The sequence below is a fragment of the Oryzias latipes genome, chromosome 21 (assembly GCF_053564925.1).
Source record: "Oryzias latipes strain Hd-rR chromosome 21, Olatipes_Hd-rR_3.1".
NCBI classification, from domain to species: Eukaryota; Metazoa; Chordata; class Actinopteri; order Beloniformes; family Adrianichthyidae; genus Oryzias; species Oryzias latipes.
In genome coordinates this window covers 34,098,127-34,125,466 of record NC_136257.1, presented here as the reverse complement: position 1 = coordinate 34,125,466, position 27,340 = coordinate 34,098,127, and the positions used below count along the sequence as shown (strand labels likewise).

Here is a 27,340-nt window from a genome sequence, read left to right as displayed (position 1 = left end):
GAGGATCCCTCCTTCATGTGGACACCCCTGAGGTTTCTTCTTTTTTCCCAAAATCTGTTTATTTAGGAGTTTTTCCTTACAGAGAAGGAGGTAAAGGCAGGGATGCCAGTTTGGTTCGGTTCGGTTCAGCTCTTGTATTTTCTAACGGATTTTTGTTTTGCACAATTAGTGAAGCCTGTTGAGACACCTGGGTTGTAACATTGGACTATATAAACAAAACTGAATTGAATTGGATTTCAGAAATCTTTGAAGCAGAATTCTTTTGTGCTAAACCAGCAGCTGAACAGCGACGATCCTCCAGCAGCTTCATGCTTGTCTCTGAGCCGGTTTCTTTCTTTCACCGTTTGCCTTCATGAGGTCTGTGGTTTCCTTTTCCTGTTCCTTTTCTGTTCGTGTCACCCTCCCTTTGTCAGAAATACAGACCAGTTTGGTGTCATTGCTGAGCGTTTAGATCCACATGATGTTCTGAAGGTGGACGGCATCGTCCCGATCCATCTAATCTGGATCAGAAATGTTTCTTAAAGCAAATTATGACAACAAAAGCAGACAATTAAATGAGAGTTGGTCACGGAGTGTGAACGCAAGAAAACACGGACTGAGAGAAACATTGAGAGGCTGAAGGGAAATCCCACCGAGGTGGAGGACTGAAGCTGATGGAGGGGAGGGAGGGGGGGCTGAGCGTTCAGGGAGGGAGGTGTGGAGAAAGATATGGTCAGGGACGGCCGTGAACTGGCAGCAGGATGACTCAGTGAGGCCTCGTCCTGGGGGGGCACACTCACAAAGACACATTTTTCTTTGTCCATAGGAGGGCGTCCAGATTTGTTCCTCTGAAGGAAAAACTGTCTTCTGCTTTAAAGACGAAGGTCAGAAAAGCTACGGCAACAGGAGAGGTCCACCAAACTCACAGCAAACTGGATGTTCATGTCAGAAACTCCCAAACACCTCCCCCCCCCTTCCATTGAGGTGTTCTCCCTACCATGACAAAGGTGGATAAAGGTGGAAAGATTTCATGTAATCCATGGACACCAGTGAAGATCACAAATCATTGAAGAAAAAAGGTTCAGAGCACTGTCTAGTGGGTCTAGATGACCCAATGTTAAAGTGCCTAGGATAGAACAAGGGTTACACCCCATAAGTCAAAGTCCCCCCCACACCCCAATCAGGTCCTCTTTGACAAGTTTGACTTAAAACATCAAAGTTTGTATAATTAAACCATTTTTCTAACGTTCTCCTTCCAGACTGAAGTGAAGTTACGTCACATTAAAATGTTTCTGCTGCGTTCGGTCCAGTCCTCCTCCAACGAGAAGCAGATCTTTCAGCCTCTAATCGCAGTCTGGCCTGGACCCCCCCCCCAGCAGAGGGACAGGTGGATCTGGGATGGTGGTTCCACTCTGCCCCCCAGTCCCCCCATGCTACCACCACCTCACCATCGCTCCCTAAACTCTCCTCACTGATCAGGTTTTTGTTGCTGCGCAGATGGAACTGCAGAGGAACGAACAGAACAAACATGCAATTTGAGGAAAATACAGATTTCTACAGAAAATACTTTCTGCAAAACATTAGAAATATTATCTTTTTGCATTAAGAGGGGCTGCATGGTGGGGTAGTGGTTACCGCTTCGCCTAACAGCTAGAAGGTCCTTTTCAAATTCTGGCTGGGACTTTTCGGTTTCTGCGGCTTTTCTTCCACAGTTCAGCAAACAGTGTTTAGTGCTCACCTGACAGTCGCTGGGATAGGCTCCAGCAACCCTATGACCGGATTCAGCAGGTGATGAAAATGGATGAATGGATGGAATTAAGACTGTTTGGAGGCAAATGTTTTATCAGAAGAAAAAAGCTAGATTGGAATCATCTTAAAAACGTATTTGAAGCTTTTGACTGACAGCTGTCTCTCCCAGAATCCTCCAACCAACTCCGGTTTCTGCTGAAAGCTCAACCCAAACTTCATGGAGCAGAGTTGACAGAGATGCCCCCCCCCCCCCCCCCGCGCGTTATCATCCCGCATCTTCAGCAGAGACTCTACTGAGGCAGAAAGCTTCTCTGAGTGCCCAATTATGTCCGTTTATCTCCTTCCAGGCGCAGCTGGGATCAAACGGAATGAAGAAGCAGTTTCAAACAGAGAGGAGAAGAGAAAAATCATTCTTCCGATCCCTTCAGCTCCTATACCCACCTCCACCCGCCCGCAGCTCCGCATACACTCGGTAGCTCTCCTCCCTCCGGAGGCAGCAGTGGAGAGGAGGCCGTGACGCCGAGGGAGCTTCGGTGTGACAGGCCCACAGCTGAGATCGTTCCTGTGGTTCTCAGTCACAGAGGAGGTCTGGAGAGGAGCTAGAGGAGGCCTCAAAGCTTCTCCACCAACAACTGGTGCAAACTGCTGCGTGGATGACGTCAGCAGACATGAGAATGACCCAAACACCCAGAAGTACTTAGGCTGAAGTGATATGTGCGTGAAAAAGTTCTTATGGGCAGAAGCGCGCGTTGGGGGTGGGGGTGGGGGGTGCTCTTGCGCCTCCTCTTGATGCTTTTCTAAAACAGCACCTGGAGGCTGGACCTCCTGACCCAAGTCATGGGATCTTCAAAAGAGGAGCAGACAGAGGAGGCCCAGAAGAAAACAGAGCCCCGCTTTAAACAAATCAGTCTCCCTTCTTTTTCCTGCACGTGCGTGAAGAGTGTAATCTGTAATCACGTCCATCTTCCTACAGTTACAGAAGAAAATACCCCCCCTCCCCCGCGTGCGCCTGCTGGAGTTTCCTCCACCGCTGCGTAATTTGCGCGTAAAGTTACACCGTCGCTGTGGCGCGTGACTGCCGTTAAGAGAAAAATCCAGCTGGTAGCGGCGCGCGGCGGCGTTCGTTCATGAATAGCTGCTGATCGACAACCGCACGCCGCGAGCGCGTTCACTAAACACAGCCAAACCGCAGCGGCGGCAGCGGGAAACGGTGGCCCGGGCGAAACCAGCGCGTGCGCGTGAGCGCGGTGGCAACACTTGAGGAACGGAAAACTGTCGTTTCTGTCGGGAGGGGAAAAAAACCCGGAGATGAGCTCTGAAGGTGTGGATGGAGCTTGACTGTGTCACGCGGACATTTCCCTGCGCGTCTTCTGTGATGCGTTTTTATGATTGCGGGTAAAAAGTTCCTGATATCCGTGATCGAGCTCCATCAAACGAACGGAAACCGGTACAAAAACCGGTATCGGTACCGGTCGAGCACACAGGTCTTCGTAGAACCGGCTAAGATCGTCCAGCTACAGACTCTGCAGAGGATTAATTTACAAACAAATGTTTTTAAATCTAAATTCAGCATTTGGGTTTTTTATTCTTTTTAATGATGGAGGATAAATTTAAGATGTGAACAAATATGGAGTTTGATTTTTAACCATCATTTCACCGTAAAGAAAAACACATTTGAAAGTTTGAAAAGCTCAGCTGGAAACTCCTAAGTTTTTCCCAAAGCTCAGGTTCGTTTCCAGGAAAACAAATAAACAGATAAACAGAGCTGCGTTTGTTTTAAGCAGCAAAAGTGTGAACTTACCTCCTTTGGATGTTTTTGCCCCTGAAGGCAGCAGAAACGCCAGCATACATCCCGTGAGCCATGCGGGTACATCCATCTTCATCCTTTATGAGGAGTAAACTGTGAGAAGTGAAAACACTTCCTCTCCTCCCGGGGAAACGGACGGACAGCGCGTCGGTCCCGCTGGCGCAGACTCTGACTGAGCGGTCGGTCCTGCGCTTCCTGCGCACGCGGCGCTGTCCAAGAACGCGTAGCTGTTTCTGAATCGCCTTTCCCCTTTTTCTGACTCTTTACCCCCCAAAAAATATCCAAAATCAGCGGAATTGTCGCCCCAAACAGAGTTTCATTGCCGCGGCATCCTTCGCTCTGCGCGCAGTGCGCGCGCCGGGTCTCTGAGGGAAAACGCGCGTGGGAACTGACCCTGAAAACGCAGGTGACACGTGAAGCTTTAAATATGGAACTCAAAAATAAAAGAAATAAAAACCACCTGGACTGTCAGCAAACCCTCTCTGGGTTTCTAGAATTTGAAAAGTCCATTCCGTCTCGGAAACGATCCAGAATCTCCGGTTTAACTTCTTCAAGTCCTTGAAGCGGAGCTGCGCTCATCTAAACGCGCCACTCCGCTTATGGTGCGTAACGGAGAGGGCGCGCGCGGTGCCCTCCGCGCTGCGTCGCAGGCTGCGTGTCTCTCCGCGTTCTCCTCTCCGCGGGCTCTGCCGGTGCGCTCCTTCCTCTCCTGACTCCTCTGACTGTGTGGCAGCGAGCAGCGCCGCTCACTCAGTCCCCAGTTTCGGGGCGCGTGCGCGTCGTACACGTGAGCGCGTATCGGATTACAGTTGGCAGCTCGGCCCGCCTCTGTTTAGCCCCTCACTGATTAAAGAGCAGTTTGTTCTCAGTGCCTGATCTCCAAAAACGGTTTGGTTTTAAGCTAATTTCTCTTAAACTGAAGTTTTTTTCCTCTCCTTTCTCTCACTGCTGAGGAAAACATGGACATTTTTTACGACAGAAAAAAGAAAGGTTTCCGCACAAACAGATTTATTAGTCTGGAGCGGGAAACGCGGCAGCGCTGCATCATGGGAACAAACGGAGCCAAGTTTCACACAAATGTCCTCCTTTTTTGGAAACACATTCACTTCTGCCCCCAAAGAAAATGTTGTGACTTCTTTAGAGAAGGCGGGCCCTTGGACGCAGACTCACGCATGCACACGCACGTAGACACGCACACACACTTGTCTCCAAGTATGAACCAAACGCTGGTCTCCAGCTGGAGAGGGTCAGAGCTGCGGCCGTGCACTTTTCACGCTGAGATTTAGGTTTCTCAGCAGAGGTGTGCGGGGTTTCCGTTGCAAGGTTTGTGCGTGTGCGTGTCCCCTCGCTCCCAGATCCGTGTCAGGGGGAGGTGTGTTTCAGTAAAACCCCAGCTCGTGGTCTGTTAAAGTAAACCAATCTGGGCTCGCGGGTTGCCTCCCCAGCGCGCACCCTGCTCATATTGGCGCACAGAAACGCGCACGCGCAGGCCCTAATGGCACAGCTGAAGTCACCGGCAGCTCCGTGAAACTAAATTGGGTTTGGTGTTGAGATGTCGTGGTGAAGTCCTCTGTGATGGAGGAGCTAATCACAGGCTCTCTGGTGATTTTTACACCACAGGCACATTATTTATGGAAACGAGCTTCTGTGGGAGAAGAAGTTCTGAGTCTGCGCCACGATCTGGAGGCAGGAGGGGGGGGGGGGGGGTTCTCAAATGTCTGCATCACTCTGGGAGTAACTGCTCCTCGTAGAGGTGCTCACAGGAGGAGCACTCTGCAGGTCAGAAGGTATTTTCTGTGGCAGATCAGTGTCTGGTGGGGGTGTTGCTCGGTGCCGGTGCTCCTGTGACCCCTGTAACCGGGCCCTCAGGTCCCTCTGGCTGCCCGTCCTCCTGCATCTTTCCACTGAAACCAAACCCACCCTTGTCCACTGCAATCTGCCAGCTGATGAGACCACGAGGGGCACATGGCGTGTAAATGTCTGAAATTTGTACAGCTAAGAACCTCTGAGGCACAGAGTGAACCCGCCTCAACTTTAGGTTCGAACTGTTTCGCTCAAAGTGGACCGAAGTGGTCTTAGAAACACAGCAGGACCAAAAACCATTTTCAGAGGTTTCAGGCTTCCTCACCCAAAACTGATGGTTTCATAAACAGACTGACAGCAGAAGCCCAGAAGGAGACGTTCCCGTGGAGAACTCTGCATCTGCATCATGTTCTTTTGAGCTTTGGGATTTCTTCGTTTTAAATGGGATGTTGTCATTCTCAAAGAGAAGAAAGGTTTTTGTTTTTTTGTTGCAGATCGTTGAAGAATTTCAGAGATTTTTCAAAATGAGCGTTTTCACTGCAGGAAAACTTTCATTTCTTTCCAATTTGCAGATGAAACTTGTTTAAAGTGAAATAAAAACCACATTTTACTTTGGAAGAAGAACATGCCGTGTCACTGCTGACGGCAGGAGGAGTAAAGATTGGATGAAACAGTCCTGATCTCTGACGATCATCAAACACAAAGATCAGCTTTGAACAGAACCTCTCTGTGCTCAAACTCAGCTTTTAATTCAAGATTCTTGGACTAACAGGAGAAAAATCCCACCAGTTTGTGTTTTTCTGTTACATTTAAGATGAGAAACGACGAGACAAAGGCTGGATGAAGGCTGGATGAAGGCTGGATGAAGGTTAGATGAAGGTTGGATGAAGGTTGGATGAAGGTTGGATGAAGGCTGGATTAAGGGACAGATGTGAAACTTTTCAGCGTCTTTATGAAAACAGGCAGCAGAGCTGTGAAACCCACAGGAAGTTGATCTTTGCTCTGCGCCATGAGCACAACTCCTCAGCTGGCTTGTCAACAAGTAACCCCCCCCCCCCCCCCCCCCCCCCCGTTCTCAGCCTGCTGACTGTCTGCACCTCCACCTCCTCCAACTCCTCCTCCTGTTCTGCTTATTCGATGAATGAAACGTGCAGCCCTTCTTTCAGGCGCTCCGTCAGCTCTCTCATCCCAGCCTTTGCTCCGTCTCACTTCCGTCTTTTCCTGGAGCATCCGCTGCTTCCCGCTCCGTTTCTGTGGGACGCTGCGTGAATTCTGGGCTTCAGACTAAACCTCCTTCTGTATCAGAAAACATCAGCCCGGACCACAGAATCCAAGCTGCTTCTGCAGGACAAAGCTGGAACAGATGTTCCTCCGGGGGAGGTGACATCCCAGATCTGTGGAAACGGAGCAGGTCTGAAAGTCTAAATGTGATCAGACCGGGATTTCAGTCCTGAAGAGTCTGCGGACGATCACATCTGTCCGAGCTGCTCTTCAATCCAACAGAAAGGCAGAGGAAGCATCCACATCCACTCTGAACAGAAATATGAAAGCAGCACTTCACACGCACCTGTGTGTGTGTGTGTGTGTGTGTGTGTGTGCACGCTCCACCTGCAGCTGCCTCACCTGTGCATGAGAGCGACCGGCTCAGGATAGACGGTCACAGCAGGACGGACGATTCAACCTGCAGAGACACAAGAAGAGCGGGACGATTTCAGCAAAAAGGGGAAAGAAGGACACACACACAAAATCACTCAAAAAGACACAACCAAACGCAAAAACAGACACACAAACACATATTCACAGAGTGTGTGCACATACACAAACATGGACAGAAGAAGATTCCCAGCATTCCCTGTGAAACTTTCACGTCTTCTTCTTCTCTGATCCAAAGCTGCAGTTCCTCCTGAAGCCGTTCTTTGCAGAGATCTGCACTCGTTCTTTTTCCCAAAACGAAGAGAACGTCCCAAAGTGACGATGTCAGCGTTTTTTTACATATTTGTTAAAGTTTGACTTCATGCAAAGATTCACACTTTTCCAGACTGACACATCCTAAATCCTGTTAGTCTCTCATGGGAGATTATTTTGGTAATCTGAAGACTCCAGATACTGGGTTTACCTGCTGCATCCACTGGATTTTACCGTATGGATTTCCATCCTTCCTTCCTTCTTTCCATCCATCCGTCCTTCCTTCCAAACAGAGAAAAATGGGATTTTCTCCAGCTTGCATCTGTGTATTCTTCCATTTCCTCCTGTCCTCCATCCATTTATGTCTTTCTTTATCTCAGCCAGACTGCAGAAATAGGATTTTCCCTGGAAGAAATTCCAATTATTGCCCCCCCTCACCACCACCACCAGCCCCGCTCTATTTCCTATAAATAAACACCTTACTGTATATTTGTTCACCAGCGTCTCGCTGCTCAGTACACAACATAAAGCAGTAATCCAGCAGTTTGCCGTGTTTATATTTGGCTCTGTGTTGTCAGGAGTAACCTTCAGACTGTATTTGCTGCTCTGCGTCTCCTAAACACCTCCTTCTGCAGGAGGAGACATGACTGTGGATCTATGGAGGGAGGCTCAGTTCATCTGTCAGCTCCTGTTTTATGAATGAAGACGACGAAACTCCAAAGAACAGAAAGGCAGCGTCTTCACAGTAAAGTCTGGACTCCTCTGCATCTTCAGTCCTGCTCCTCCTCCACGACGGACGCCGTTTATCCACAGCTGAGCCGGTTCACCTGCAGCTCCAGGTTCACCTGCAGCTCCAGGCTCACCTGCAGCTCCGGGCTCACCTGCAGCTCCGGGTTCACCTGCAGCTCCGGGTTCACCTGCAGCTCCAGGCTCACCTGCAGCTCCGGGTTCACCTGCAGCTCCAGGCTCACCTGCAGCTCCTTTTCTGAAAAAAAAACTCTGCACCCCCCCCCCCCCCCCCCATACAACAACCCTCTCAATCTCTTCTGCCGGGCTTTTCCCTTTCAGATGTCCGTGCCGTTATTCCTCCATCCCTGGAATCTGCCAGAGCTCCCCTCCAATAACTCCTCTCCCAAATCATATTTTTGTGGTTGCTTAAAGGTCAGAAATGTTTCTCATTTCCGTCGTCTATTACATGGATGTAAATGAAAAGTAAAGACTTGATTGGAGACAAAGAGTAGCTGGCAGTGATGTAACTCCTCCAGACGGATGCCGTTATCTGCTCTGAGGACGTCTAATCAGGGAGGGGGCTCCTGGCCCCTCGCGTTATCACCATCAGACCCCCCCGTTTTTACAGTCTGTGTGTGTTCAGGATTGGGTTGTCAGCGATCATCCCATCATCTCAGGCAAACACCCGAGGCAGAATAAGGATTTACCCCCTTCTTTTGTTCAAACCACACGACCTCAGATGTGACGACAGACATCCTGATCGTCCTGCTGCAACTAACCCCCCCCCCCCCCGAACCTGCTGACCCGTCAGGAGGAATTTGATTTCCTTCTTCCTGTTGTAACTCAGTCAGAGTGGTGGTGGGGGGGGTCAGCACATTGAGTTTATTTCGGATCATCAAACGGCGTCACAGTGAGATGATTGACACTCAGTTCAGTTTGTTTCTGAAGCCACAGGTCAAATCTGAGGTCATCCCACAGAGTTCTGCTCAGAACAGTAGAAATATTCCAGCCAGGTTCTGGAGAGCGTCATAATCCCATTTAATCCAGATTATTAGTGTTTTCACATCTGATGAATCCACAGATCAGTTTTTGGTGAACTTTGTGGAGCGATGGTTTTGGTTTTTTCTTAAAGTCATCCAGTTGTGGACTTGCTGAGAATTCTGGGTTTTGTTGTTCTAAAAAACGTCTTAGATTTGTTTGTCAGAAAAAAATAAATTCCTGTTTCTGTCAGTCATCCAGGCCCTGAAATAACAAACAATCCCACACCACCACACTACCTCCACCTGCTGTGCTTTTTTCTACAATACCACCATATTTAATAAATATTCCAGAAAGTTCCTCTTGTGTCCGATCAGAACATCAGTGCAGACGTGGTGCACCGATGCCTCCCTGCATCACTCAGAGTGCAGGGAGGAGCAGGGAGGTGCGATGGGATTTTCCCATAACATGGGGTGTGTGTGTGTGTGTGTGTGTGGGGGGGGGTGTTCAGAAAAACTCAATGGATGTCAGACGTGAGAGCAGGACGTCGGTCTGATCACAGGCTCCCAGTTTCTGTTCTTCTGGATGCTTCCTGTTTCTGTGGGAAAACGGCGCGAAGAGAACTTCTGGAATCATGCGGTAGAACTTCTCACAGAACCAGAACTACTAGAAAAGCTCTCAGAACAGAAGCAGCTAAAGCAGAGATGCTGCGATTCTGGACAAAAGGTCCTGATCATCATTTGACCGCCACAGATTTTTACCTCATGCACTTCCCTCTTGTGTGTGTGTGTGTGTCAGTGTGTGTGTGTACATATTATGTGTGAGTGTGTGTGAGTATGTATCAATTTTTGAGTGTATTTTTTGTGTTTGTGCATGTAGTGTATGCACGTGCAAGGGAGTGTGTGTTTTTATGCATGTGTGTCTGTGTGCTTTTTGTGGGATTTTGTGTGTGTTCTCGTATGCGTTTGTGTGTGCAGTGTCTGTTTCTGTGTTTGTGTCCGTTTTGTGTGTGTGTGTGTGTGTGTGTGATGTTGTGGTCATCTGTGTTAGGCCGCAACTCTGACTCGGTTGTGTTTCGCTGACGCCTCCATGTGATGCTTCAATGGATCCATCGGGTCTCATATGCCCCCAAATGTCCAGGTTGATGGACATTGGTTGGAGGGGGGGTGAAGGGGGGGGGGGGGGGTCAGCAGATGTTTTATTTCCCAGACTTTAATGTGTGTTAAGACAAAGAGCGACACACAAAAGACAAAAGGATGTGTGACGCTGTCATGTGTCATTAACAAGCTTGATGACACAACAGGGACATGTACACAACCCCCACCCCCCACCCCCAACCTGCCCCCGCTTGCCACAACTGAAACATGATGAAATGTTTAACACAGAGAGTGATCAGATGATCAGACGCGGGTCACATGATCAGATTCTGCTGAAAGCCGTCAAGCATTTCTATAAACTCGTTTTCTTTGGAGTAAAACTTCTTTCTACGTCACAAAGGTCCGTTCTGGTCCTGCATGCTTCTACCGGATGGGACATGCTAGTGTTTCAGATTTTGTTTTACTTGAAGATCAAATCTGCATGTAGTACCTCCTTTGTCCAGCAGGACGCGCAGCTCTTCATGAGCAGATGGCCGTTCTTCTCCGGTTGGACATTTTCTGAGAGCATGCCATCGTGTTTTGGACAGAAATTCCTCCCGATAACCTCTGGAGTCTGTCATAACGGTACAAGCGCTCCAACGCTGCAATCAGAGAAACCCAGAACTCTAATGACCCTGAGCTTTACTCAGAGACCTGAAATATGATCTCAGCCTTGAGTCTTTCACTGAGGTCCAAGGTAGAGAGAGGCAGGAGTAAATATTTATTCCTGTGGAACCACCAAACATGAAACCTTCTAACAAATGCTTTAAACGTCAAATGAAAGAAGGAATTCTGCTTCACCGTTTAAGTTGAAACTTTCTGATGAAATGCTGAAAAAAGTTCCTGAAATGATTTGAAGACATTATTTCCTGTCTGGGATTATTTTGGAACCACAGGAGGAGTCAGAGATGAACCCTTTAACACCAAAGCTGTCGCCGGCGACATGAACCAACACAATCTCTACCAAAAGTAGTAAAGCTTAGTTTATTCATTTCGGGGTCAAGGGGCTGCTGGAGCCTATCCCGGCCACTTGTGGGCAAAAAGCAGTCTGTCACAAACAGACCCCCACACACACGGTGGGAGGAAGCCGGAGCCCCCGGAGAAAACCCACGGATGGACTTAGAACATGCCAACTCCACACAGACAGGTTCTTAGGTTCGTCAGGCCCCCCAGCCGGGACTTGAACCAGTGGCTTTCTTCCTGTGAGGCTAGAGTGCTAACCACTGCTCCACCCTGCAGAATAGTGTAGTAGTAGTAATACGCAACACTTTACAGTAATAAACTGTGGTAAAATAGTAAGATATGCAACACAGTAGAGTGTATTAAAGTGAAATATGCAAGACTTTGTAGTACAGCGCAGAGTAAAACATTTTCTGATAGTAAAGTAGTAAAATATACAACGTGGTGCAGAGGTAGAGTGGTCGACCTCTGATCAGAAGATTGCAGTTCACTCTGTGCACCCATCTGTCACAGTGTCCTTGAGCAAGACACTGAACCTCTCATTGGTGGTTATAGGATGGCGTCTAATCCCCAGTCCTTCTGCGGCAGAAACGGTTCAAATTCAACAGGACAGATTTGAAGCCTCCAATCGGCTTAAAGACAATAGAACAGAAGATCCGTCTAAAGAACTCCAGAACCACACATCAGACGGACCACCAGGCCGTCCGCATGCAGCTTTTTGGTGGAGAAGCTGCTCAAAATCAGGAACTCGAAGGATCAGCTTCTGTCCGACAACTGCAGTAAAGTTTTCCGTGTCCGTCTCTTCCAGGGCCGTGTTCCCTCTTTAGGGGGTGTGACGGAAAATAAACCAGCGATTACAGAAAAGACCCAAACGGAGAACAACAGGACAGTCTCTGTGGACCAACACTTTCTCTTTAGGGCTCTTAACCCTTTTATGGGCGACAATAAAACAGACAAATGGTCAACAGTCCACAAAACCACAAAACCAGACGGTCAAAAGCAACAATCAGACGAGACTTTCGGCTTCCTTCAAACACCAGAACAGAACTGCAAGTGAACCAGCAGCCAGAAAACAAGAACACTATGAGCGTGGAGGGAACCGGGTTGGTTCCTGCAAATGTTGTACTGATGTCTGATGTCCGGTTCCAAAGAAGGAGATTCCTGCTGAAAGTGTGTCCGCTGTACTGCAGACTAAATCCCATCATGTGACTTTTACCATGTTAACACTGAACAAGTGGCAGTGAAGGACAGCGGAGGGCTTCCTGCTTTTCACAGGACATTCATACTCCGTAGCAGTGGATGCAGTTTATTTTCCATTGAAGAAACCCAGCTGAGTGGATTTTGTTCGTGGAGGAAAGCTGCTTGAACAACTTTCTTTCCAGGTTTTGTCAAAATGTGTCGGATGTCTGTTTCTTTTTATTGTTTTAAATTGATTTAGACCAATAAAGTAACTTTATGTTAGCATGTAAAAGAAACTACGGTTGTTTGTCACAAGCTAACGTCTCTTTCCATTATTTCCTAGGAATTGCACCAGGGATAAACGGGCCTAATAGCCATTAATAGTCTCTTTTGTTTGTTTCAGGTTGTGTCTGGAACCTGTGACCCAACCTTTGACCTTTTGCACTCTTCAGGTGTTTCCTCACCTGTGGCTCCATGTTCCTATTCAACCCTGGAGACCCTAAACCGAGGAAACAAACCAAAACAAACACGCCCCCCCCCCCCCCCCCCCCCCCCCCCCCCCTGCTGTGAGCGCTCTCTCTCCGCTGTGTTGATCTGTTTTCTTTCCCATTTAGGTTTGATTCTTAAACACCAAACTAATTGCAGCAAATCAAATGATTGAAGCCGATTTGGAGGAAACATTGGAGAAAACTCCTCAGTTTTCTTCAGCTGAGCTGAAAGGCTTTAACCTAATTGAAGTTATTTGAATGGAAATGAGTTTGAATGGAAAAAACTTAATGGCAGAGCGTTAAACAGGTGCTGCAGAATGAATGTGTGTCTGAAGCAGATCGCGTATTGTTAGTCTAATTTCCCAGCAGCCCCCTGCAGACACTTCGCTTCGTTCCAGTATCAAACAGCTGTGACGGAGAGCTTTTTAAAAGGCTCACTAATTGTTGTAATGGTCTGTTCCTCTGCACTCTCTCCTTTTACCAGGTCTTTCTTTGCTTTCCACGCGGCGTCATAATGACTCGCTCCTGTCTTTCTCTCTGTCTTCTCCCACAAACGCAGATTTCTGAGTGACAGTTTAATAAGGAAAGCTTTTCCATTATGGAGACAAAAGAGGAGAACGCATCAATTAACACCCACTTCCAAACAAGCCACAAACACGTTTCAGGAAAGGTAAGACTCTCTAACGTGTCACAAACAGCACAGGACCCCCCCCCCCCCCCCCAACGGATAAACCAAGAGTCTTCTGAAGCTACACATGGAATCACCAGGAATATTCAGCATTTTCAGTGAAAACAGCTTTTAGAACATACCTGAACTCTGTAAATATGTTGATTTTGACATGGAAGCATGAAGCTGACCAGTTTCTGAATTTCTGATGCCTGAAATGTGTTTTCAGCCACAGAGGAACCGTAGGAATATTTTATGTCAATTTAATGCAGATTTCTACGCAATAATAAAACAGCAACAGTCAAACATGACGGTGAAAGTGTCATGGTTTGGGCCTGCCTTACAATTCAAGACCCCATAAACTTGCTTTGAACAATAGTTTCCGTCCTCGGTCTTTGGACCCTAAAGGAAAAGCTTGGAGCGTTTGCTCAAAAGCTTTCAGGTGGAGCAGCAGAACAAAGATCCAACAAACCTGCAGACATCTGAACCACCCAACAAAAGCAGAGCAGACACGTTTTTTTCCGCCAAACACACAATCAAACTTCCATTTGCGTCCTCTCTGCTCGCTCTCTCTCAGCAGATCTCATGACTTTCAGACACATTTTCCTTCCTTTCATCCATCATTTCCTCATTCCAACCATTTTCTCAACATGCTGAACCCCTTTGGGGTCAAGGGGTTGCTGGAGCCTATCCCAGCTGCTGTTGGGTGAAGGCGGGGTTACCTGGACAGGTGTCCAATCTGTCACAGAGGGTGCAGGAAACGGACTCAGCTGTTAACCAGGAGACGATCAGACCGATGGTGTGAAGATGCAGGTCCTTCCTCACAAGTCAGCGTCCGAAAGCCATGTTTGGACCGCAGACGTTTGGACCGCAGACGTTTGGACCGCAGACGTTTGGACCGCAGACGTTTGGATCGCAGACGTTTGGATCGCAGACGTTTGGACCGCAGACGTTTGGACCGCAGACGTTTGGACCGCAGACGTTTGGACAGCGGACGTTTGGATCGCAGACGTTTGGACCGCAGACGTTTCGATCACAGACGTTTTGACCCCAGACGTTTGGACAGCAGACGTTTGGACCGCAGACGTTTGGACCGCAGACGTTTGGACAGCGGACGTTTGGACCGCAGACGTTTGGACCGCAGACGTTTGGATCGCAGATGTTTGGATCGCAGACGTTTGGATCGCAGACGTTTGGACCGCAGACGTTTGGATCGCAGACGTTTTGACCGCAGACGTTTGGATCGCAGACGTTTGGACCGCAGAAGTTTGGATCGCAGACGTTTGGACCGCAGACGTTTGGACAGCGGACGTTTGGACCGCAGACGTTTGGACCGCAGACGTTTGGATCGCAGACGTTTGGACCCCAGACGTTTGGACAGCAGACGTTTGGACCGCAGACGTTTGGACCGCAGACGTTTGGACCGCAGACGTTTGGACAGCGGACGTTTGGACCGCAGACGTTTGGACCGCAGACGTTTGGACCGCAGACGTTTGGACAGCGGACGTTTGGACCGCAGACGTTTGGACCGCAGACCTTTGGATCGCAGACGTTTGGATCGCAGACGTTTGGATCGCAGACGTTTGGACCGCAGACGTTTGGATCGCAGACGTTTGGACCGCAGACGTTAAGAACCGCAGACGTTTGGACCGCAGAAGTTTGGATCGCAGACGTTTGGATCGCAGACGTTAGGACCGCAGACGTTTGGACCGCAGACGTTTGGATCACAGACGTTTTGACCGCAGACGTTTGGACAGCGGACGTTTGGACCGCAGACGTTTGGACAGCGGACGTTTGGACTACAGGTGTTTCGACCTCAGACGTTTGGACCGCAGACGTTTGGACCGCAGACGTTTGGACCGCAGACGTTTGGACCGCAGACGTTTGGATCGCAGACGTTTGGACCGCAGACGTTTGGATCACAGAGGTTTTGACCCCAGACGTTTGGACAGCAGACGTTTGGACCGCAGACGTTTGGACCGCAGACGTTTGGACAGCGGACGTTTGGACCGCAGACGTTTGGACCGCAGACGTTTGGACCGCAGACGTTTGGACAGCGGACGTTTGGACCGCAGACGTTTGGACCGCAGACGTTTGGACAGCGGACGTTTGGACCGCAGACGTTTGGACCGCAGACGTTTGGATCGCAGATGTTTGGATCGCAGACGTTTGGATCGCAGACGTTTGGACCGCAGACGTTTGGATCGCAGACGTTTTGACCGCAGACGTTTGGATCGCAGACGTTTGGACCGCAGAAGTTTGGATCGCAGACGTTTGGACCGCAGACGTTTGGACAGCGGACGTTTGGACCGCAGACGTTTGGACCGCAGACGTTTGGATCGCAGACGTTTGGACCCCAGACGTTTGGACAGCAGACGTTTGGACCGCAGACGTTTGGACCGCAGACGTTTGGACCGCAGACGTTTGGACAGCGGACGTTTGGACAGCAGACGTTTGGACCGCAGACGTTTGGACCGCAGACGTTTGGACAGCGGACGTTTGGACCGCAGACGTTTGGACCGCAGACCTTTGGATCGCAGACGTTTGGATCGCAGACGTTTGGATCGCAGACGTTTGGACCGCAGACGTTTGGATCGCAGACGTTTGGACCGCAGACGTTAAGAACCGCAGACGTTTGGACCGCAGACGTTTGGATCGCAGACGTTTGGATCGCAGACGTTAGGATCGCAGATGTTTGGATCGCAGACGTTTGGATCGCAGACGTTTGGACCGCAGACGTTTGGATCGCAGACGTTTTGACCGCAGACGTTTGGATCGCAGACGTTTGGACCGCAGAAGTTTGGATCGCAGACGTTTGGACCGCAGACGTTTGGACAGCGGACGTTTGGACCGCAGACGTTTGGACCGCAGACGTTTGGATCGCAGACGTTTGGACCCCAGACGTTTGGACAGCAGACGTTTGGACCGCAGACGTTTGGACCGCAGACGTTTGGACCGCAGACGTTTGGACAGCGGACGTTTGGACCGCAGACGTTTGGACCGCAGACGTTTGGACCGCAGACGTTTGGACAGCGGACGTTTGGACCGCAGACGTTTGGACCGCAGACCTTTGGATCGCAGACGTTTGGATCGCAGACGTTTGGATCGCAGACGTTTGGACCGCAGACGTTTGGATCGCAGACGTTTGGACCGCAGACGTTAAGAACCGCAGACGTTTGGACCGCAGAAGTTTGGATCGCAGACGTTTGGATCGCAGACGTTTGGACCGCAGACGTTTGGACAGCGGACGTTTGGACTACAGGTGTTTCGACCTCAGACGTTTGGATCGCAGACGTTTGGACAGCGGACGTTTGGACCGCAGACGTTTGGATCGCAGTTGTTTGGATCGCAGACGTTTGGACCGCAGACGTTTGGATCGCAGACGTTTGGATCGCAGACGTTTGCACCGCAGACGTTTGGATCGCAGACGTTTGGATCGCAGACGTTTGGACCGCAGACGTTTGGACCGCAGACGTTTGGACCGCAGACGTTTGGACAGCGGACGTTTGGACCGCAGACGTTTGGACCGCAGACGTTTGGATCGCAGATGTTTGGATCGCAGACGTTTGGATCGCAGACGTTTGGACCGCAGACGTTTGGATCGCAGACGTTTTGACCGCAGACGTTTGGATCGCAGACGTTTGGACCGCAGAAGTTTGGATCGCAGACGTTTGGACCGCAGACGTTTGGACAGCGGACGTTTGGACCGCAGACGTTTGGACCGCAGACGTTTGGATCGCAGACGTTTGGACCCCAGACGTTTGGACAGCAGACGTTTGGACCGCAGACGTTTGGACCGCAGACGTTTGGACCGCAGACGTTTGGACCGCGGACGTTTGGACAGCGGACGTTTGGACCGCAGACGTTTGGACCGCAGACGTTTGGACCGCAGACGTTTGGACAGCGGACGTTTGGACCGCAGACGTTCTGACCGCAGACCTTTGGATCGCAGACGTTTGGATCGCAGACGTTTGGATCGCAGACGTTTGGACCGCAGACGTTTGGATCGCAGACGTTTGGACCGCAGACGTTAAGAACCGCAGACGTTTGGACAGCAGACGTTTGGATCGCAGACGTTTGGATCGCAGACGTTTGGATCGCAGACGTTTGGACCGCAGACGTTTGGATCGCAGACGTTTGGACCGCAGACGTTAAGAACCGCAGACGTTTGGACCGCAGACGTTTGGATCGCAGACGTTTGGATCGCAGACGTTAGGACCGCAGACGTTTGGACCGCAGACGTTTGGATCACAGACGTTTTGACCGCAGACGTTTGGACAGCGGACGTTTGGACCACAGACGTTTGGACAGCGGACGTTTGGACTACAGGTGTTTCGACCTCAGACGTTTGGATCGCAGACGTTTGGACAGCGGACGTTTGGACCGCAGACGTTTGGATCGCAGTTGTTTGGATCGCAGACGTTTGGACCGCAGACGTTTGGATCGCAGACGTTTGGATCGCAGACGTTTGGACCGCAGACATTTGGACCGCAGACGTTTGGACCGCAGACGTTTGGATCGCAGACGTTTGGATCGCAGACGTTTTGACCGCAGACGTTTGGATCGCAGACGTTTGGACCGCAGAAGTTTGGATCGCAGACGTTTGGACAGCGGACGTTTGGACCGCAGACGTTTGGACCGCAGACGTTTGGATCGCACATGTTTGGATCGCAGACGTTTGGACCGCAGACGTTTGGACCGCAGACGTTTGGACAGCGGACGTTTGGACCGCAGACGTTTGGACCGCAGACGTTTGGATCGCAGACGTTTGGATCGCAGACGTTTGGATCGCAGACGTTTGGACCGCAGACGTTTGCACCGCAGACGTTTGCACCGCAGACGTTTGGATCGCAGACGTTTGGATCGCAGACGTTTGGACCGCAGACGTTTGGACCGCAGACGTTTGGACCGCAGACGTTTGGACAGCGGACGTTTGGACCGCAGACGTTTGGACCGCAGACGTTTGGACCGCAGACGTTTGGATCGCAGACGTTTTGACCGCAGACGTTTGTATCACAGACGTTTGGACCGCAGACGTTTGGACCGCAGACGTTTGCACCGCAGACGTTTGCACCGCAGACGTTTGGATCGCAGACGTTTGGATCGCAGACGTTTGGACCGCAGACGTTTGGACCGCAGACGTTTGGACCGCAGACGTTTGGACAGCGGACGTTTGGACCGCAGACGTTTGGACCGCAGACGTTTGGATCGCAGATGTTTGGATCGCAGACGTTTGGATCGCAGACGTTTGGACCGCAGACGTTTGGATCGCAGACGTTTTGACCGCAGACGTTTGGATCGCAGACGTTTGGACCGCAGAAGTTTGGATCGCAGACGTTTGGACCGCAGACGTTTGGACAGCGGACGTTTGGACCGCAGACGTTTGGACCGCAGACGTTTGGATCGCAGACGTTTGGACCCCAGACGTTCTGACCGCAGACGTTTGGATCGCAGACGTTTGGATCGCAGACGTTTGGACTACAGGTGTTTCGACCTCAGACGTTTGGACCGCAGACGTTTGGACCGCAGACGTTTGCACCGCAGACGTTTGCACCGCAGACGTTTGGATCGCAGACGTTTGGATCGCAGACGTTTGGATCGCAGACGTTTGGATCGCAGACGTTTTGACCGCAGACGTTTGGATCGCAGACGTTTGGACCGCAGAAGTTTGGATCGCAGACGTTTGGACAGCGGACGTTTGGACCGCAGACGTTTGGACCGCAGACGTTTGGATCGCAGACGTTTGGATCGCAGACGTTTGGACCGCAGACGTTTGGACCGCAGACGTTTGGACAGCGGACGTTTGGGCCGCAGACGTTTGGACCGCAGACGTTTGGATCGCAGACGTTTGGATCGCAGACGTTTGGATCGCAGACGTTTGGACCGCAGACGTTTGGATCGCAGACGTTTGGACCGCAGACGTTAAGAACCGCAGACGTTTGGACCGCAGACGTTTGGATCGCAGACGTTTGGATCGCAGACGTTAGGACCGCAGACGTTTGGACCGCAGACGTTTGGATCACAGACGTTTTGACCGCAGACGTTTGGACAGCGGACGTTTGGACCGCAGACGTTTGGACAGCGGACGTTTGGACTACAGGTGTTTCGACCTCAGACGTTTGGATCGCAGACGTTTGGACAGCGGACGTTTGGACCGCAGACGTTTGGATCGCAGTTGTTTGGATCGCAGACGTTTGGACCGCAGACGTTTGGATCGCAGACGTTTGGATCATAGACGTTTGGACCGCAGACATTTGGACCGCAGACGTTTGGACCGCAGACGTTTGGATCGCAGATGTTTGGATCGCAGACGTTTTGACCGCAGACGTTTGGATCGCAGACGTTTGGACCGCAGAAGTTTGGAACGCAGACGTTTGGACAGCGGACGTTTGGACCGCAGACGTTTGGACCGCAGACGTTTGGATCGCAGACGTTTGGATCGCAGACGTTTGGACCGCAGACGTTTGGATCGCAGACGTTTGGATCGCAGACGTTTGGATCGCAGACGTTTGGACCGCAGACGTTTGGATCGCAGACGTTTGGACCGCAGACGTTAAGAACCGCAGACGTTTGGACCGCAGACGTTTGGATCGCAGACGTTTGGATCGCAGACGTTAGGACCGCAGACGTTTGGACCGCAGACGTTTGGATCACAGACGTTTTGACCGCAGACGTTTGGACAGCGGACGTTTGGACCGCAGACGTTTGGACAGCGGACGTTTGGACTACAGGTGTTTCGACCTCAGACGTTTGGATCGCAGACGTTTGGACAGCGGACGTTTGGACCGCAGACGTTTGGATCGCAGTTGTTTGGATCGCAGACGTTTGGACCGCAGACGTTTGGATCGCAGACGTTTGGATCATAGACGTTTGGACCGCAGACATTTGGACCGCAGACGTTTGGACCGCAGACGTTTGGATCGCAGATGTTTGGATCGCAGACGTTTTGACCGCAGACGTTTGGATCGCAGACGTTTGGACCGCAGAAGTTTGGAACGCAGACGTTTGGACAGCGGACGTTTGGACCGCAGACGTTTGGACCGCAGACGTTTGGATCGCAGACGTTTGGATCGCAGACGTTTGGACCGCAGACGTTTGGATCGCAGACGTTTGGACCGCAGACGTTAGGACCGCAGACGTTCTGACCGCAGACGTTTGGATCGCAGACGTTTGGATCGCAGACGTTTGGATCGCAGACGTTTGGACCGCAGACGTTTGGACCGCAGACGTTTGGATCGCAGACGTTTTGACCGCAGACGTTTGTATCACAGACGTTTGGACCGCAGACGTTTGGACCGCAGACGTTTGGACAGCGGACGTTTGGACTACAGGTGTTTCGACCTCAGACGTTTGGACCGCAGACGTTTGGACCGCAGACGTTTGCACCGCAGACGTTTGCACCGCAGACGTTTGGATCGCAGACGTTTGGATCGCAGACGTTTGGACCGCAGACGTTTGGACCGCAGACGTTTGGATCGCAGACGTTTTGACCGCAGTATTTGGATCGCAGACGTTTGGACCGCAGACGTTAGGACCGCAGACGTTCTGACCGCAGACGTTTGGATCGCAGACGTTTGGATCGCAGACGTTTGGACCGCAGACGTTTGGACCGCAGACGTTTGGAATCGCAGACGTTTTGACCGCAGACGTTTGGATCGCATACGTTTGGATCACAGACGTTTGGACCGCAGACGTTTGGATCACAGACGTTTGGACCGCAGACGTTTGGACAGCGGACGTTTGGACTACAGGTGTTTCGACCTCAGACGTTTGGACCGCAGACGTTTGGACCGCAGACGTTTTGACCGCAGACGTTTGGATCACAGACGTTTGGACCGCAGACGTTTTGACCGCAGACGTTTGGATCACAGACGTTTGGACCGCAGACGTTTGGACCGCAGACGTTTGGACCGCAGACGTTTGGACCGCAGACGTTTGCACCGCAGACGTTTAAAGACTGAAGGGAAACTTGGAGCAAATGTTAGAAGCAGCTTATCACAGAAACCGTTTCAGCTACGATCCGTTTCCTCCACACAGAAATGTAGATGGAAGCAGCGATGAGAGGCGATTGGACGGCACCAGCAGTTCCTCTTTCACTTTACTGCGTGTCCTCCTCCTCCTGAGAGGGAGCAGCTGGATCTGCCCCGTGATTTGAAGGAATCGAGGAAGCATCTGGCAAAAGGATCAATTCTTTCTCCAGAGCAGTTCAGGAAAAGCAGGAGAGCTGCTGGATCCTGCAGGACCGGATCCTTCCTCTGGGTTTCTGGGAATAAACACAGTAAAAGCAGCACCAACCTGCATAAGCTCGACTCAAAGGAAAATGAAGTTTGTTCAGAAATGCGTGAGGAGCTGCAGCTTGAAGAAAGTCGTCCCCCTAACAGAGCAGCTGCTGGAGCATTTTCCAGCTTTTTCATCCAGTAAAGGGGGTCTTACAGGACTCTTTTACTGTTTTAACACTCCCCTCACTACGATGTGTGTGTGTGTGGGGGGGCATTAGTCATGTTTCTGAACGTGTGTGAAGACAACCAGACTATCTACAACATCTGGTTCTCCGCCACAATGTTTTTGTAAAAAAGTAAAATCTTTATCTGTAATATCATAACACAGCTAAATCTAATGCGAGGGGGGGGGAGTCTGATGTTTGGGGTCATCGTTTTTCCGGAATCCGTTTTTTTTGGGAGTTTTTCCTTACCGCGAAAGGGGGTCTAAGGGCAGGGATGCCAGTATAGCTTAGTCAGTTTGTTAGTTCATTTTAGTATTTTCCTATTGAACTCTTTGTATTCGTGATCCTTTTGAGTTTATGTTTTACTTCGAAGCCCATCGAGACGACTGTTGTTGTGATTTTGGGCTACAAATACAATTGAATTGAATTGAATTGAATTGAATTGAATTGAATTGAATTGAATTGAATTGAATGCCACCGATGAAAGAGAAAATGAAACATTTTTTTCTAAGAGCTCAAACTCCTTCAAATATTCCTTTTTAAACTTGATTTTACTGAAAGATGTGAGAATTTCTGGAAACCAGATCTGAAAAAACTCAAGTTCTACAATCCAAACAGGTTTAAAGTTTCAGCGACCTTACTGTGAGGCTTCACACCTGATAATTTAGCGTGGGGGGGTAACACTTGTTAATGGTCAAATATGGACACTCAGCAGACGTGGGCACAGGTCCAACTTTGCTCCGTAGATTTAGATCCACAATCCTGCTTCAGCCAATCAGGCCAACGAGAGTTTACTGAAACGCAGACGAGACAAAAATGTGAAAACGTCCACAGCAACTGCCCCCCCATTAGATCGGTGGGGCCTGAAACCCACAGATGTCTCAGGAATGGATGCAGTGGACGGTTCTGGGTCCTAGTTTCTGTCTTCAGCTGGTCAACATGGCGGCAGGCCGCATGCCAAGGGCGGGGTCCTCCTCTGAGGGGAGACAGACGCCGCTGTCCTCAGTGAGAAAGAACAACGGCTTCTGCCCAGGACTGTTCATGCTCCAAGAGAAGCTCCAGAACTCTGATGAAGTTGAGACAAAACTTCTTTCAGAACCAGAACTTTTGTGTTTCACTTATCTGAAGCTGTTGATCTGGCGGTCGGCGCGCGTCCGGGCGGTCGCCGCGCGTCCTCGTCTACCTTCTCAGCCTCGTGACTGCAGCAGTTTGTGTTCACATATGCAGATCTGCACCAGATCCTCCGTGAGTGGGCTCGGATTCACACCACAGCCGGTCCGTGCTGGTGCACGGGGTGTGAATCTGGGCAGTGCGTGGTAGCCAGCAGGCGCCGGGGGGCCGGGCTCTCTTCAAAGACCACATTCAGACTCCGGGTGGGTTCAGACGTCTGCACTTGTGTTAAAAGGAAGCAAGAAAGTGAGATAAGAGGCGGCAGCAAGCGCTTTCTTACTTTAAGCAGAGTGTTGCTTGTTTATCAAACAGGGTCACTTTGTGTGTCTTTGTGTGTTTGTGTGTCTGTGTGTGTGTGTTTGTGTTAGATGGAATGAAGCAGAAAGGCAGGAAGCCAGAGGAGGCCTGCAGCAGAGGCTTCAGCGTCTCAGTGTAACTGAAGAAGATGAGCAGAGTGAAGCAGAAAGAGAGAAGGGTCAAGTGTTTGATAGAGGAATGAAGAATGAGCGACTCGATCCTGATGCTTCTTCCTTAGAAACTGTTTGTGTTTGCTCTCTGACCTGTTAGGAGGAACACAAACTACTCAACTACAGGAGGACTCAGCTTTTCCTTCAGCTGCAGACAGACAGACAGACAGACAGACAGGAGTTAACCTTTCCATATCGGATCTAGAACTTTCCTTTTATCCAAATGATTTTCCAAAACTCAACGATCCAAGAATCACATTTTATTTCTGGAAATGTTTGTTCGTGTCAGAATTTCTGCTGCCTGTATTCCTATTGGCTCACTGCTAGATCCATTTCCTCTAAGTCCTTCTTAGTCAATGAGTTAATCAATGATAACAAACTTAGTCTACTAGCTTTAACAGAAACTTGGCTCCAACAGGATGACTATGTTAGACTGAATGAAGCACCCCCCCCCCCCCCCCCACTTATGCTAACTATCAGAAATCCAGGATTTCAGGGAAAGGAGGGGGTTTGGCAGTAATATCACAGTCTAGCTTACTTCTCAGCCCTAAAGTTAAAAATGCTTATAATTCATTTGAACGCATCATATTGTCTTTAAGTCACCCAAACAGGAAAACTCGAAAACCTGTTTTATTCATAATTATTTATCGCCCCCCCCCCGGCCCGTATTCAGAATTTTTAGCTGAATTTTCCGACTTCCTTTCGACTGTTGTCTTAGATTGTGATCAAATTGAATCGGTTAGTACAAAAGGGGCCCAAGTGGCAGTTATATTTATCCATGAAACCTGACCAGAATGACCAGATAGAGAAACTGAACGCCTGCATCAGAGACATCAAGACCTGGATGACAATTAATGACCTCCTCTTGAACCCAGAAAAAACTGAGGTCATTATACTTGGTCCTAAAAACCTCAGAGATGCTCTGTCTGCTCAGATAGTCTCCCTGGATGGCATAAGTATAGCCCCCAATTCCACAGTTAGAAACCTTGGGGTTTTACTTGACCAGGATTTATCATTTAAGGCTCACATATCTCAGGCGTGTAGAACTGCCTTTTTTCACCTGCGGAATATTGCTAAGATCAGAAATCTACTTTCTAAGAGTGATGCTGAAAAACTCATCCATGCATTTGTTACGTCGAGGCTGGATTACTGTAACTCCTTGTTAGCAGCGTGTCCTAAGAGTTCCTTAAGAAGTCTCCAGCTTGTTCAGAACGCAGCAGCTAGATTGTTAGCAGGAACTAGCAGAAGAGATCACATCACTCCTGTGTTGGTTTCACTTCACTGGATCCAAGTTGATTCCAGAATCAAGTTCAAGATCCTCCTGTTAACCTATAAGGCCTTACATGGAATGGCCCCATCCTATATTAAGGACCTCATAGTCCCTTACCATCCAATCAGAACACTTCACTCACTAAATGCAGGACTGCTTGTGGTTCCTAGAATTAGTAAAAGTACGGTTGGAGGTAGAGCGTCCAGCCACCAAGCCCCTGTCTTATGGAATAAACTCCCAGCTCATGGAAGAGAGGCCGACTCAGTTTCTACATTCAAAGTTAGACTGAAAACATTCCTCTGTGGACAGGCTTATTGTCAGACTAGTTAGTATTCAGAGATTATTTAACTTAATGTTAGTTTGTTTAAATTAAACTTAATAACTATTTGTTTTAAAAGGCTGCTAGAAGTTGAAGCTGGGGTAACTATGGTGCACTGGGGTTCTGTCCTCTTTCCTTTTTTTACTTCTACCCTTCCTCTCCTCTACTCTTGATATTCATTATTTAGTTCTCCATGCCTCTGTTTGGTGCAGTGATTCATGTATTGTCCCTCTTTCAGAGAAAACAGTCGGTCCAGAGGAAACAGTGGGATCAGTGCTGCTTTGTGATCATTGACACAAAGGAATCAAGTTGTTGTTTTTGGTCCAACAGTTGTTGAAGATAAAAACCCAAAAGTTCTTCTGACCTCAGCTGGGACTTTCTCGGTCTGAGGGATTTGATTTCCTTTAACTGTGTGTGAGAACGCCAACCAGATCCCTGATAGTTTGATCCCCAAAAAGACACACAAAAACAACATTCAATTGAATTGAATTGAATTCAATTCAATTCAATTTTATTTGTAGCCCAAAATTACAACAACAGTCGTCTCGATGGGCTTTGAAGTGAAACATAAACTCAAAAGGATCATGAATACAAAGAGTTCAATAGAAAAATACTAAAATGAACTAACAAACTGACTAAGCTATACTGGCATCCCTGCCCTTAGACCCCCCTTCTCTGTGAGGAAAAACTCCTAAAAAACCGGATTCCGGAAAAAACGAAGAAACCTCAGGGGTGTCCACATGAAGGAGGGATCCTCCCCCAGGACGGACAGGCGATTTACCAGAACTCTTAGAGAAGAATTTACTTATCTAAATCTACAACTACATATATAAAAGTCCAGTGGACGAGCTTCATCCAGCCGTGGTTGTGGGGACAGTCAGGGGCGCAAGTCGAGCCGGAGACAGGAACCACAGCCAGGTGTAGGAGCAGGAGCAGAGACGAGGTAAACGGCCAGGAACTGGAGCACGGATGAGCCAACTGGAGTCTGGAAGCACTCGCACTCCCCAGGAGGGAAAAGAGGGACAATACATGAATCACTGCACCAGACAGAGGCATGGAGAACTAAATGATAAATTATGATCAAGAATAGAGGAGAGGAAGGGTAGAAGTAAAAAAAGGAAAGAGGACAGAACCCCAGTGCACCATAGTTACCCCAGCTTCAACTTCTAGCAGCCTTTTAAACATGAGTGCCTGCTAATCCACAGACTCACACAGGAATCTGCACCTTCGTCCTCAGCGAGGTGCGAGGAAAAGCTTCTCACCTGCTGCAGATCAAGTTTCCTCCTTCCAGCCGGGACTATATTTGCTGCCTCAGACGTAACGCAGAGTCATTCTCCTGCTCGCCGTCTCTGCCTCCTCCTGCATGCAGCCTCCACCCTCCCACACACCCCTGAGGGGGCTCTGTTACCCCGCAGGTGTTGGCGTTCCTGCGTCGGCCTTCTGAGGCTTTCCAGATTGTTCTGTTTAGACAAGCGCTGACACGGCGCTGCTGAGGTGAGGGATGACGGCCTGAAGCTGCACGGCAGCACCTGACATTTAAGGAGAGCAGCCGTCTGCACCACAAAGCTCTGCGGACGGCGTTTTGGCGCTCACGCCCGCCTGACGGACCCTCGGCCTCCTTCTCTCGTTCCAGCTGGAAATGTCTGCGCCTTTAAAGCTGGACTTGGGCTCAACTGAAGAGCAGAGAGAAAACACAGCCGGGTTCAGGAGTTCTGCAACACCTCTGGACTCGGGTCTTCACCCTGCCAGACATCAAACCCAAGAAGAGACGAAAAAGAGTCACAACTATCAGGAGACAAGGATGAGAATCTGAGCTTCAGTGCAAAAACACATACGACCAGGAGACACACAAATGTCTCTAACATCCACACGAACACAACGTATGTCAGTTGTGTAGCATTCCTGCAATATCAGAGTGAAATTTCTGTAGAAAAGCATCAAATCCTTTCATTTTTCTGTCTTCCACTAACCCAGACCCCCCCCGGATGAGGTTCAGCCTCACCTCTTCCCCCATACCTGCACTTCCACTGGTCTCAGCCAATCAGAGCGCTGCTGCATTTAACCCACACAGAAAATACAACTCTTTTTAGTGGTTAAACACAGAACCCGTCTGAGGGTTGACCCGTACAGGTTCTGCGGGTTCTTGGGTCGTCCGGGTCCGTGGAGGGTCATAGAGAGGAGCGTGTGGTGCAGGTGTGTCTGCAGTTTCCTAGAGGTTGCTATGGTCACCGCATGGAAATGGAACGATTGTTGTGTGTGTGTAGTATTTGTTAGGATAATGGACGTTACCA

At 49.7% G+C, this 27,340-nt stretch overlaps 1 protein-coding gene and 2 long non-coding RNA genes across 5 annotated transcripts in view; all 3 read right to left on the bottom strand.

The window, feature by feature from the left end:
• LOC101172397 (neuropilin-2) overlaps positions 1-4,449 on the bottom strand; it is a 94,772-nt gene extending 90,323 nt beyond the window's left edge. The window contains exon 1 of one of the 3 annotated variants that reach the window (XM_023950505.2): positions 3,530-4,449. In XM_023950505.2, coding sequence (XP_023806273.1) covers positions 3,530-3,611 — 82 coding nt within the window. In that variant the 5' untranslated portion in view covers positions 3,612-4,449. The remainder of the gene's footprint in view (positions 1-3,529) is intronic. The other 2 variants (XM_011473642.4, XM_011473641.4) reach the window with 2 other exon arrangements.
• Positions 4,450-6,458: 2,009 nt separating this feature from the next.
• On the bottom strand, positions 6,459-8,218 carry LOC110014892 (uncharacterized). The gene is made up of 3 exons (XR_002289909.3): positions 7,157-8,218; positions 6,962-7,019; positions 6,459-6,732 (listed from the first exon to the last, which is right to left on the bottom strand). It is a non-coding gene; the product is annotated as an uncharacterized LOC110014892 (long non-coding RNA).
• A 14,086-nt stretch (positions 8,219-22,304) lies between these two features.
• LOC144988765 (uncharacterized) lies at positions 22,305-23,890 on the bottom strand. Its single transcript, XR_013652752.1, has 3 exons — positions 23,007-23,890; positions 22,698-22,889; positions 22,305-22,617 (listed from the first exon to the last, which is right to left on the bottom strand). It is a non-coding gene; the product is annotated as an uncharacterized LOC144988765 (long non-coding RNA).
• Between the last annotated feature and the right edge of the window lie 3,450 nt (positions 23,891-27,340).